Source organism: Sorex araneus, chromosome 6, assembly GCF_027595985.1.
Source record: "Sorex araneus isolate mSorAra2 chromosome 6, mSorAra2.pri, whole genome shotgun sequence".
Taxonomy (NCBI): Eukaryota; Metazoa; Chordata; class Mammalia; order Eulipotyphla; family Soricidae; genus Sorex; species Sorex araneus.
Window position 1 is genome coordinate 12946358 of NC_073307.1, and position 12910 is coordinate 12959267.

Below are 12910 nucleotides of genomic sequence, written 5' to 3' on the forward strand. Positions count from 1 at the left end.
TAAGAGGATGAGTTTTAAAAAGTTGTACCAGTTATTGCAACTCAATTCGTAATTTTTTCAGTGAAAACATCTGAATGAGCATTAAACTAATCATACCAATATCCCCATTGATTTTAGAGCTGTGATGAAATTGCTAAATTTAGTTTGTAGAGGCAAACAGGTATTCTTTTAATATTATTGCAGGGATTATAGAGGGGGCCAGACCATAATTCATTTTGGAAGAGAATATTTCCTCTCACACTTGGAAGGCTAATAAATGTTTGTGATTGGGAGATAGAACAGCAGTTGGGGCTAGTGACTGGTATCTAGTGACTGGTAAGTGAGGCAGAGCCCAACCTGGATTCAATTGCTTGGCACTATATAATTCCCCTTGCAACAGTAGGTATGGCCCCGGAGGACCCAGAACCACCTAAATAACCCGAGTATCCCTGGCACCGTAGGGCCAAGGCATCCTCACAACCTCCCCAGGCCCTACATTGAACCATCTGCCTTATTAGCAGATAATTTGTGGCCTGCAAGTCCCATAAGCACTGTTTGGGAGTACCTCCCAAAAAGGTTTATAACTTTCAATAATTTATTAGCTTTACTTTATAGATTAGTAAATGCTTTGGGTAGAATGTTGGAAATATTCTATATTCTTTATTTTTTAAAACAATATTTTTTTTAAAAAACCATACATCCTTTTTATTGTTAAGTCATAAAGAGGTATCAAAATTAAAAGCAAAAATTACAGGGCAAGACTTAACATAACTACTAGGAGCGTCAAAGGAAGTGAAAATGGGACTAGGCGCAGGGCAATATGAATTAATGAACATGGGAAGGACAAGGATGGGAAGAACAGTGAGCATGTGCTGAAGATACTAGGGGAGAGGATCTGGTGTTGATCTTAGACAAGCGCCTAGATAAAGAAATAATGGGACAAGATTTCTAAACCCCACTATGTGCTTAAGAGTCATCCTCGCCATTGGCGCTGTCTCTGTCATCCTCTCCTTCCTCAGCCTCTTTTTCATCATCCTTGATCAACTCCAGCTGGTCTTCCCCCCGATCTTCATTATCATCATCATCGAGCAAGTCCCCCTCCTCAGCAGAGTCATCTGCACCCCCCTCAGATTCCATCTTCACATTAGTCTCATCCTTCTTCAGGGAGCTGCTGCTCTGCTCCTCTTCTGATTTGTCATTCTTCATCTCTACTACTTGTTTGCTTTGTTCCTTTTCTATTTTTTCCAGGTTTTCCAGTAGAGAATCCACTTTTTGTTTTATCTGGGTCAATTCCTTCTTGATAGCCTGAATATCATCTCCTTTCAACTTTCCAGACTTGGAAGATCCTCTCTGTCCACTCTTAGAATTGAAGCCACTTTTGCCCCTTCGTGAGGTGTTTCCTGATACACGCTGGCGTTTTGAGGGCACTACAGCCCGAGCAATAGGGGGAGGAGGAGGAACACGTGCTGGATAACTGTACATCCTGAGTAGAGGGGACGGAGAAGGGTGTTCTGGTACTGACCCGTACATCTCCGCTGCAGATCGTTTCACACCTGCTTTTCCTCGGTTCACTTTTGGCTCTGCAGCCAGATTAATGTCTAAAACCTGGCCAGCAATCATTCTGCCATCCTCTCCTGCGACAGCAGCGCGGGCATTTCTCTCATTAACATACTGAACAAAGGCAAAGCCCTTATGAACAGAGCAGCCAACAATTTTGCCATATTTTGAGAAGATTGCCTCCACATCAGACTTCTTGACCACCAGAGTATTCAGATTCCCAATGAATACACGGGAATTCATGGAGCGAGGGTCTGTCTTGTTGGTAACATTGCTGGCCATTATCTTTGATGATAAGGTTCCTCACGTAGTCAGAAAGAATGTAGCTGAAGATCAAAAAAATCTCACAAAGGGGGAGGGAGAAGAGATTCGATTCTGAATCTCCTACTCTCGGGTTCTACGTGGAGAAGTCGACTGCTGCTCGAGGTGGGAAACGCTGTCTCAACCGCTCAGCCTTCGCCTCTTCACAAAATGCTTTTAAAACAATATTTTATTGTAGAGTTGTTCATGATGATTTATTACATTTAATATTCTAACACCAATTTCACTGCCATTACACCTTCCCACAACCATTATTTCAAATTTTCCCACTCACCACGCTAGCCTGTCCCAATAGCCAGCCCTAAGTTATTTTATATTGCTTGTTATGAATATTTTGCTAAAAATGATCAAAAATGATTTCCTTAGGAGAGTGTGAAGATTGTTGCATCTCACCTTGGAGCCATTAGGACCTCATAAAAGATATCAAGGGACTGGAGAGATAGTACAGTAGGTAGGACGTTTACCTTGCATGTGACCGACCTGGGTTCAATCCCCAGAATCCCATATAATTCCTTGAGAACCACCAAGAGTAATTCCTGAGTGCAGAGTCAGGAATAACCCTTGAGAATCATTGAGTGTGAACCCAAAAGACAAAAACCAGATCATATAAAAAGAGATTATAAACATGTTGTTTAAGATTAAGCTTAATATTTTCTTAATCAAGATTGGTTGCCTTCTACTTTACATCTCATCCAATGTTGTGTGATTCTCCTGGCATATCACTGGTGCAGAATTTAAGATGTTGCAGCCATGTAGCCCAGGAATTCTAAAATTTTGAATGGGGTGATACAGCTGGAGTTAAATTGTTAACTGCTCTGTGACTTTGGGGTCTGGAAGCTTCTCTTCAGCTTAATGAGCTTATATGGTGCCAGATGCAGTTTATGGGTATGACTGTCTGACTCCCCGAAGAACAGAGAGATTGGGGAAGGTTGCCCATACCTGACTCTATGGGAGCCTGGAGATTTCAGTCACAAAATCTGCATACCTAAGTTTTTCAACAGATTCATTTCTGAATGAGGCTCTCCTGAGCCTGTGGAGTCCAGCCATGAGCATGGCAAAGATTGGAGTATGGAGTTTTTGGCTGCTGAAGCTCTGTTTGGGTGGGTCGTGGGCTCACCTGCCACCCTCGGGGCTACCCTGGATATGAGACTCAGCCTGAAATGGATCTGGAGTCATCTCTCTATATTCTTTCTTATGAACAACAAAGGGATTGGAGCGATAGCACAGTAGATAGGGCATTTACCTTGCATGCAGCCAACCTGAGTTTGATTCTACTGCCCCTCTCGGAGATCCCTGGCAAGCTACTGAGAGTATCTTGCCCACATGGCAGAGCCTGGCAAACTAGCCATGGAATATGTAATACGCCAAAAACAGTAACAAGTCTCACAATGGAGACATTACTGGTGCGCGCTCGAGCAAATCGATGAGCAATGGAATGACAGTGATACAGTGGTACAGTGATGAACAACAAAAGTCTTATTGCTATTAACATCACTGTCACAGTCACTGTCATCCTGTTGCTCATCGATTTGCTCGAACAGGCACCAGTGACATCTACATTGTGAGACTTGTTTGTTACTGTTAACATATGAAAAATTAATCTAAAATTAACTAGAGGATTATATGAATAGTTATAAAAATGTATATGCATATTCATATTAATAAAAATATGTACTAAAATGGAGTGAAGGATACACTTACATTAAGTAGTTAGAATTAAATGAAAATATAAGTATCTCTTTGTTAGACTATGGTGAGTTTTTTCATTTCTAGTGTTGACAAGAAAAATAAATGTTTAGAGTATTTACAAAAGAAGAAAAGTGAATGTTTAGAGTGAAAAACAACAGACTATGTTTAATCAAAAATGGGATAACAGGGGCTGGAGTAATAGCACAGCGGGTAGAGTGTTTGCCTTGCATGTGGCCAACCTGATTTGATTCCTCCGTCTCCCTTGGAGAGCCCAGCAAGCTACCGAGAGTATCCCGCCCGCACAATAGAGCCTGGTAAGCTACCCATAGTGTATTTGAAATGCCAAAATCAGTAACAACAAGTCTCACAATGAAGATGTTACTGGTGCCCGCTTGAGCAAATCGGTGCACAATGGGATGAGAGTGACACAGTGCTTTATAAAATATATTTCAATTAATTATTAAAACACAATCTTTTGAAATCAGTTTTCCTGGTGAAGTGCAGTTAAAATGAAACATTTGAATGGTCAGATCCTTATTTATCAAGTTACTCTTGTGACATTTGAATATTCTTTATCCACTCTGATTAGCAAAAATTAGGAGCTCCCCAGAAACCAATAGGCATAATATTCATTTACCAGGGAGCCCCATCATTAGAATTTATTTAGTTCAGCTAAATAAATTTCTTAAGTCATACATCTAAACCAGTCATCTCCCCAACCGGCCAACTCTCAATGGCCTTCATTCACATTTGGACTCAAAATCAACTTCCTTTCCATGATTTAAAATCCCTATGTAATCTAGACTGGATATCTTGAACTTGATTTTCCCTAATATCTTCTAGCAATATTTTTCCTGGAAGACTCATTTCTGCCCTCTTGCACAAGCTCATTTGTAAACTCAGGGACTTTTCAGTTTCTTTACAATGCTCCCCACGCCTAGGACTCTGTGGGAGTCAACCGTTAATGTGATTCTCAGTGATTCCCATACCCAGGTATACATCTGGTGCACATCCCTCCCCTTGAGAATGGCTAAAATCCACAGACTCAATTTTAGTGACTTGAACACAGTAACATTGGTGAGAAATTATGGTTGGTGGCTTCTGTTTTGACCTCTCTTTGTTTCTCGCTTTCAAATCCTCTAATTCTTCACTCAAAAGGATGTTAGCTGTTGTGTTGGCAGTACCCCACTCGAGAAATGCACATGTTAGGGAACTGTTGTTACCAGCCAATGAAGACCTGTTGCCTATGTACACGGGAGAAAGGTGTTCTTCGTTTTGTTGAGCCTGGAGATGAACGAACTCCCCTGATAGCTCCCTTGCATCCTTCCTGAATTCTGAAGCCAGTGAGCCTAGTTATGTTACCCCCGGGTCCCAATCTATAAAGACTCCTAAGTACCTTGTTTTATGTCACTTTGTCATGAGGTGACTTCTTGCGTGGCATAGATGATATTTGCTCTTTTAACCCAGGTCTGAGGTCTCATATTTATTCCTGAAAGATGAGGTTTGCAAACATTTCCTGTAAAAGACCATAGAGTGTCTATTTTGGGCTTCAGGCGGGGGTCGTGGGGGTGGTGTACAGTCTCTGACACAGCTTCCCCCAAATCTTATTACATAAGAGGAAATCAGCCCAAGGCACTACATACGTAAGTAATTGTGGCTATGTTCTAAGCAAAATACAGGTGGCAGTTTGTAGTCTGCCAACCACAGCCTTGGTTCCTTGATGTAATATCTTTTCCTCTGTACTGAAGTTGCCTTTGTCTTAGCTTGCACACTTTCTTAGACTGTCTTTTCTATGGAACAGAAATTGCTTGAGGACACATTTTACCTTCCCCACCCCCTGATGTTATTTATATATTTTCACCTTCTTTTGTCTACTTTTGTACTTGGTATAAGCAAAGCAATGAAATGCATAGTTTGGGAGTATTAACTAATTTTTTTTAATTATCCCCTTCCCTTCTGGTGACTATTTCCAGGACGGGGGGGTTGCAGATTTAACTGTGGTGCTTATGCACATTGGGGTTGCTGTGCTCACCAGGAGTCACATACTAAATGATTAGTTTTTTTTTTTATTTTTTAACTCTAGTTCTCCAACTTTATAGGCAAGGACTATTCTTTTTATATACCAGGAGTTGTCTGTCACTGTCAGTGTTCAACAAATGTTTATGTCTCATAGTAGGTACACAATAAATAAAATGCCAGTGAGGAAGGCAATTTAAGGAAGGGAGAAGGAATCAATTTTGATTGGTAGCTTTACTTTGGACTGGAGCGATAGCACAGTGGACAGGGCGTTTGTCTTGCATGCAGCCAACCCCATTAGATTCCTCTGTCCCTCTCGGAGAGCCTGGCAAGCTACCAAGAGCACCTCACCCGCACAGCAGAGCCTGGCAAGCTACCTGTGGTGTATTTGATATGCCAAAAACAGTAACAACAAGTCTCACAATGGAAAGGTAACTGGGGCCCACTCGAGCAAATAGATGAACAATGGGACAAGAGTGCTACAGTACTACAGCTTTACTTTACCCCTAAGAGTTCTATGTGGAGCACAATCTTCTCTGAATGCAAGTTGTGTGACAGTTTGCTGGTCCATCTCTCTAGTGTCCACTGTTGGGGCTTCTGCTCCTTTCATATGGTTTGTCTGTATAATTGTCTTTAGTTTGCTAGTAGAACTAAGTCTTAGGAAACTTTGAATGTTTATTTCCCTCACTGGTCTCAATTTTCCTTTTTCCTTTTGCTAGCCCAAACCCACTATTTTATCATGGCCCTGGGTATATAAATTTTCTCTCTTTCTTCTAGAGCAATGTCATTGTCGATCCTTCAGTTTGAAAAATATTACAGCTTGTAACAAAATGAAGGAATAGCTCTATTTGGATAGAACCCCGTACTTTACAAATGAGTAATACATACATGATGTGTTCTTTCCAATGTTACTGTTGCACAAATTTACGTACTGAAATTTATTCATAAGCATGAGTCAGTAAGATAAGAATGAGTTGAATCTGGCTTCTCAGCTATGTAGTAATGTCTTGGATTACGTCTTGTGGGGATAGCACACATAGTTTTATCCGGATAATCATATGTCTGGCTCTTCAAATAATGTATGTTTGTTCTTTCAGCTTAGCAAATTACAACATGGCATTTGGGGGCAGGGTATGGCTTGGATGCCGATGTAACTGGCAGTCGATCTTAATCTCTTCTGGTTTTGATTATATGTAATTTATTTTAATTGCAGAGAAGCCCAGATTTCGAATTTAACTTTGGTATGGCTTTCAGCAAAACATAATAGAGAGAAATCGCACTACAATTGATATTTATTGCTATGGTTTGGTCTATGATAAACTATTTGATCGGTAACATTCTGGGTTATAAATAAATTAAAGATGAATGAAAATCATGGCCACTCATGTAGGACTTTAAAATAAATTCCATATTTCAACATTCTTTTCTATATATATATTGTAGATATAAATTGAAATAAAAAACTAATGTAAGCCACTCAGAGTATCAATGTTTGAAGGTTTTAATATTTGATTTTCTGGTCATTCGCATACATCTACATAAAATAATGAAATAAAGGCTGATTTTTTACAATTACAATATACTATTCATGTTACAATTTGCTATAAAATTTAACTTAATCATTTTTTATAAATACTTTTTTAAATGACAAGAAGATTATACTTCAACTCACTTTTAACTAGTTTTCATTTGATGATCACTTAAGTTCTCTCATATTTTTACCTTTATAAAAATAGAACTTTTTCTTATTCTAATTATTTTACCTCTTTTGTTCCAAGTTCATTACATAAACCATATCTTCCAGAGTAATATTGAGCTGCAATGATTGCAATTAAAATTATGTTAATCCTGGATTAAAGGGAATATATCTGATGCTTTTAAATTAAATTCGGTGTTGATTTTTGGCTTAGATAGATATTATCATATAAAAATATATATTCACTTATATTTTACTAAGAACAATTTTTGTATGTGATTTGGATTTTTTGGATCAAATCTAGTCCTATAAATAAGAATTCATCTTTAATATCTTTAATTCCTTTTTTTTTAGAGCCACATTAGCAGTGTTCAGAGCTTATGCCTGGCTTTGTGCACTCAGGTGTCACTTCTGGTGGGGCTCAGGGTCTGTGGGGTGCTGGGTATTATACCTGGGTTAACTGCCTGAAGACAAGTGCCTTACCTACTATATTATCTCTTCATACCCCTAATTTCTTTTTAGGACAACTGTTTTAAAAAAATTTTCATTGAATCACCATGTGAAAAGTTACAAAGATTTCAGGCTTACGTCTCAGTCATACAATGCTCAAACACCCATCCCTTCACCAGTGCCCATGTTCCACCACCAAGAACCCCAGCATACCTCCCACCCCAACCCCACCCCCCACCTGTGTAGCTGATAATTTTCACTTTACTTTCTCTTTACTTTGATTACATTCAATATTTCAACATAAAACTCACTATTATTATTTGGAATTTTCCCCCCAAAATTGAACCAGCTGAAAAGGCAGCATTTGATAATTTGTTTCCCTTGCTGAGAATGAAGAACTATGAGGTCGCGTGGCTGCTATCATGGCTGCGCAGTTTTGGATTTCTGTATTTTGGTAACTAAGTCCAGGGAAATTTTTGCCAAAAATTGCATCATTGCAAGCTCGTACCTCTGTTTAGTGGGCCTTATAAGATGGCAGTCGCCATGCCGCCCCACGGAAAGGAAAAGCTGAGAGAGAAAACCCTTTCCCCTCCTGGGGCAGCAAGGATCCGTGGCTTAGTTCACAGTCTGGAGGCATTTCTGCAAGAAGCTGCTGGTGTGGAAGGTAGTTAGATGGCCTCTGGGGTCATGGGCGTTCAGCAATGGAGGGGCCGCACATGTGTGGCCTCTCGGATCACATCTGGGCAGAGAAGAGCGCCGGTACCACCACCCCCATCCTGAGATCTCCCCCCCCCAGCACCCCAGTCCCGTGTCGCGTTGCTGCAAGCTTGTACCTCTCTTTAGTGAGCATTATAAGATGGCAGTCGCCATGCCGCCCCTCCCCCCGGAAAGGAAAAATCCTAGGACAAATTTTTTATTAAATAAAACTGGATGGTTTCATTGAGATTATATAATTCCTTTCTATACCCCAGAATAGTTCAGTTACAAGAATATAGTTTTTGGAGTTTGAAAGAAATCACATATGAAGCACTTGAGAGATATATCTTTAAAGATACCTGTGTATTTGACAACACATTTTATTTCATGACAGTCATAGAGAAATTCCCTGGTCTCTTAAAATACAGTTCTGAAACACTGCAGATTTGTTAATTTCAAAACTTTGTTGGGTCCTACTCAATTCATCTATTAGACAACTCTCAAAAGGGGAGCAGAGTGTACAATGTTCCTCAAACTTGTTTATTCTACAGCTCCTTCTCGCAATTTTTATAGCACACTTTTAACATCTCACAAAAACAGTCTCCTTGCACATCTGCTCAACTGCATGCATAAAAACACTGTGAGAACTCCAACATTCCTAAGCCATCACTCTGTACCCACCCTTTCAATATTGATTTCAGGCTCAGGAGCTGATGGGTCATGGTACCCTAGACAAGTTCTATGTCTTACTGCCTCAGAGTTCATAGCAATAAAATGGGGATAATAATAAGAGCTGACTTATGGAGCATGAAAAGAATTGAGAGTATATATAAAGTGATATACAAGTATTACAAATTAGTATGGTTGATAGTATGATTGTTGGTAAATTTTAGACAGTCTTGTTTTTCTTTTTTTCTAAGATTTTTTGCAAATATTTTATAAGGTAGCATAATGTATAATTAACACTCATCTACATTATATCTCTCCTAATGTTTATTTATGTTTTATAATTTGACATACATGATTTTTTGAACGTTTAAAGAAAGCTGCATGCCGAAAGTAGACTATAGACCAAACATGATGGCCACTCAATACCTCTATTGTAAACTACAACATCCAACAGGAGAGATAACAAAAGGGAATGCCCTGCCACAGAGGCAGGGTGGGGTGGTGGGGGTTGGGGTGGGGGTGGTGGGAGGGATACTGGGAACATTGGTGGAGGGGAATGGGCACTGGTGGAGAGATGTAAATGAAATGCAAACATGAAAGTTCCTAAGTTTGTAACTGTACCTTACGGTGATTCAGTAATAAAATTTTTTAAAAAAGATATTTTTAATGATAGCACTTTACATTTTCTTAGTTCCTCATCCTTCATTTCTCCTTGATTTTTTAACATTTTCTTTCCTGTGTTCTCAAAATCTTCCTTGCCCAGTAGTATACTGCTCCTTAGTTACGAATCTCACTTGAAAGGCTACCTCTTGGCTTGCCAGACCCCACATCAAAACTTCAGTCACTAGTAGGGGAAAATTGCTCTAGTTTTCTTTTCCTTTTAATTTTTGTAATAACAAAGCTATAACTTCTACTTTTAACTGCAAGTGCTGACTTTTTGAGAATGTTTCAAATTCTCAGAATATCAGTAATAAGCAACTAATGACAATATTTTGATTTTCCTTAGGTGAAAAAATGAGAAAACCCTTACTTCTTAAATCTTTTATACTTGCACTTCTAAAGGTGGCTATTTAACAACTTTGTTGAGATTTGCATTCAGTTTTATACCATAGCTATAAAAATCCTTTCTTTCTACTTCTGTTCCACATTTGTGCTTTCACCAGTAGTTTAAGCTCATTTCTCATTCATTTTGAATACAATTACTATTCAGAGTATTCTAAGTTTATCAAAATTAGTCTGAATTTATTATCTTAAGAAGGAAGTTATTTTTTCCCACAGAATTAAATTTTGCTGTGAATATTTTATGTAAAATTTTTGCCTTTGTATTTATTTGCAAGATTTGTAGTTTTTTTAAAAATTAAATCTGCTTATTTTATGTCTTTCTTGCTTATTTAAAAGCTATATTTGCTGTGTTAAATAAGTTGGAGATAATTTTTCTAGGGCCTGCATTTATTTAAGCATTACCTTCTCATTCTTCTAAAGTAAGAACAAATTGTGTTAGGATATTGTTTTTTGTTTTGGGGCAAGAGTGCACAACCAATGGTATTGTCTCTGTGCCTTGGGATTGCCCTTATTGGAATTCAGGGGATCATATTTAGTGCCAGGGATCAAACCTGGGTTGGCCACATGCAAGGCAAGTGTCTTAACTGTCTCTTTGGTGCCTTGGGACTTTTTTCAGTGATTTGGTATATACATGTGATTTGATTCTTTAAACAAGTCTCAAAAGGAGTAGGGAGAGCAAATCAGGATAATAAATTATACACAGAGAGATTATGAATACACGGAAGTACTAAACTATAAAAAGAAAGTGAGCTGTGGTCAGCTAACAGACACAGCATGACATGATTAATATTAGGAGTGTTGTGATTGTTTGTGGCTAAGCTGTGAAGAACCTTCCATTTCAAGGAACCTTCCATTCCTAATCTTCTCTTGATGAGCAATTTGAGGAAAGAGTGGTCGGTAAAACAGAGAATTATATATTTATGCCTATGTATAACATCTATATTACATGGCATTTCCCTGTAGTACACTGATCCATTGATTTAGATAAGCCTCAGCTGTCCAATCCCCAGTCAAAATATTTTGGTGTCTCAGTTTATCTCTCAACTCAGAATGTGGCCCATAAGTGAGAAGCTTCTGTCCCATTTGGAAGCTAGTTAGAAATTCAGAGCCTTAGGCTGTATACCCAGACCTACTGAATCTAATGCCATATACCAAGAGTCGGTTGACTGATATTTATTTGAGAAGCACCCACCAACACATCCCTAAAAATGACCATGGAGTGAAAGCTAGCAGGTGACAGCTTATTTCAGGGCATGATGGGGATGATGCTTTTACTTTGCATATTAGTTTCTGGCTCAGTTATAGTAATGATAGAACTATGAACTTTGAAAGTCTTTTATGTCCCCGTTTCTGGCCGTGACTTTACCCAGGGTCTGAACTTGAACTATTGGTGGGATGTATTTGTATGAAGCAGAAGTTAAAATACTGATGGATCCCCTGAACTTTAGGTATTAATCCTATTTTCACATAAGGAGAAACTTGTAATTCTAGTTGGTGTGTACACATGGGACATGGTTTTAGATAATCATAAAGCAAAGACTAAGGAAATTAGAATAAAACATTTGCATTTGAGGAAAGGATAAATCTAATCTTGCAGCATGACTAGGGGGTCCAAGCTGAGGCACAGAACAGCCATGAGAGACTAAGAGCAGAAATTCCCTAACAGAAAACTTAGGACAAAACTTTGCTTAAGGTCAGTCCCGACAACTCTACCTGCTTAATGTATCTAAAATTTTCAGGAAACACATTCGATTCCCTGGACAACTCCTTCCTGAGTCTAATGTCGCTCATGGTTTCCCAGCTTGAATTCCTGATGTGTTAAAACAAAGCATCAGCTTTCAGAAAATTCTTTCATCAAAATGGAATATCTGACTTTTTTGTTTTAATTTAACTTTGGTCCTGCACCAGAATGAAGCTTTAAGATTACTCTTTAAATAAATGCACTGAAAACTACATGTCTCAATGACAATTTTGACTAGACTTCTTCCTTTTAAATTTTGAATTGAACTATTTTAAATATTATTTTAAGCATATTTCCATTTGGACATCTCTGAGGGAGGGTTTTGAAGCATCTGCATTATGATCCCTCTTGACATCAAAATTTCTTTTAAGATTTTCTTCTTTTTTTTTGCTAAAAGAGATGACAATTTTATTTAAATGCTTTCCTTTTTCTGAGTTGGCAAATGAATACTGTTATCTCCGAGGGCTTGCTATGTGCCAACTCTGGCGCTAAGATGCATCAGATAAACACTTTTGGAAGAAGGGGAACTATTTTAGAGCATTTTCACATGAAAATTATTCTAAAGAATATGTGATCAGTAATACTGGAACAAATCCCCAGCCCCAATCCTTCTTCCCATCTCATCACTCATTTGCATAGGCAACTTAGAGAAGGGGATCTGGAACCTAAATTCATGCTTGCCTTTCTTTCTTTATTTGTTGGGAGGGATACGTAATGTTGCTCAGGGCTGGCTTCTTGCTCTGCACACAGAGATCACTCCTGGAAGTGCTCAGGGGACCAAATATTGTGCCAGGGAATGAATCTGGGTTGACTGTGTGCCAGGCAAGCACCCTTCCGGCTGTGCTGTGGCTCCAGCCCCACTCCTGCCTTTCCATGAATACTGAGCAGGTGACCTAAAAGACACTGAGTTCCCTGGCTTCTGAATATCATGTCCAGAAAATAACTGTCTGCTGCATGCATACAATACACATAGTGAAAGGTATAGAACCCCCTCAATATTTGATGGGTGGTACAAATTGAAGAGAATATTTATT

The 12910-nt window shown here is 38.8% G+C and overlaps 1 protein-coding gene across 1 annotated transcript; it reads right to left on the reverse strand.

Moving 5' to 3' along the window:
- Window positions 1-657: 657 nt before the first annotated feature.
- Window positions 658-1837, reverse strand: LOC101546562 (heterogeneous nuclear ribonucleoproteins C1/C2-like). Its single transcript, XM_055142133.1, has 2 exons — window positions 1502-1837; window positions 658-1462 (listed from the first exon to the last, which is right to left on the reverse strand). Exons 1-2 carry the CDS (start codon window positions 1816-1818, stop codon window positions 946-948), a joined length of 834 nt encoding a protein of 277 aa, XP_054998108.1. The 5' UTR covers window positions 1819-1837; the 3' UTR covers window positions 658-945.
- Between the last annotated feature and the right edge of the window lie 11073 nt (window positions 1838-12910).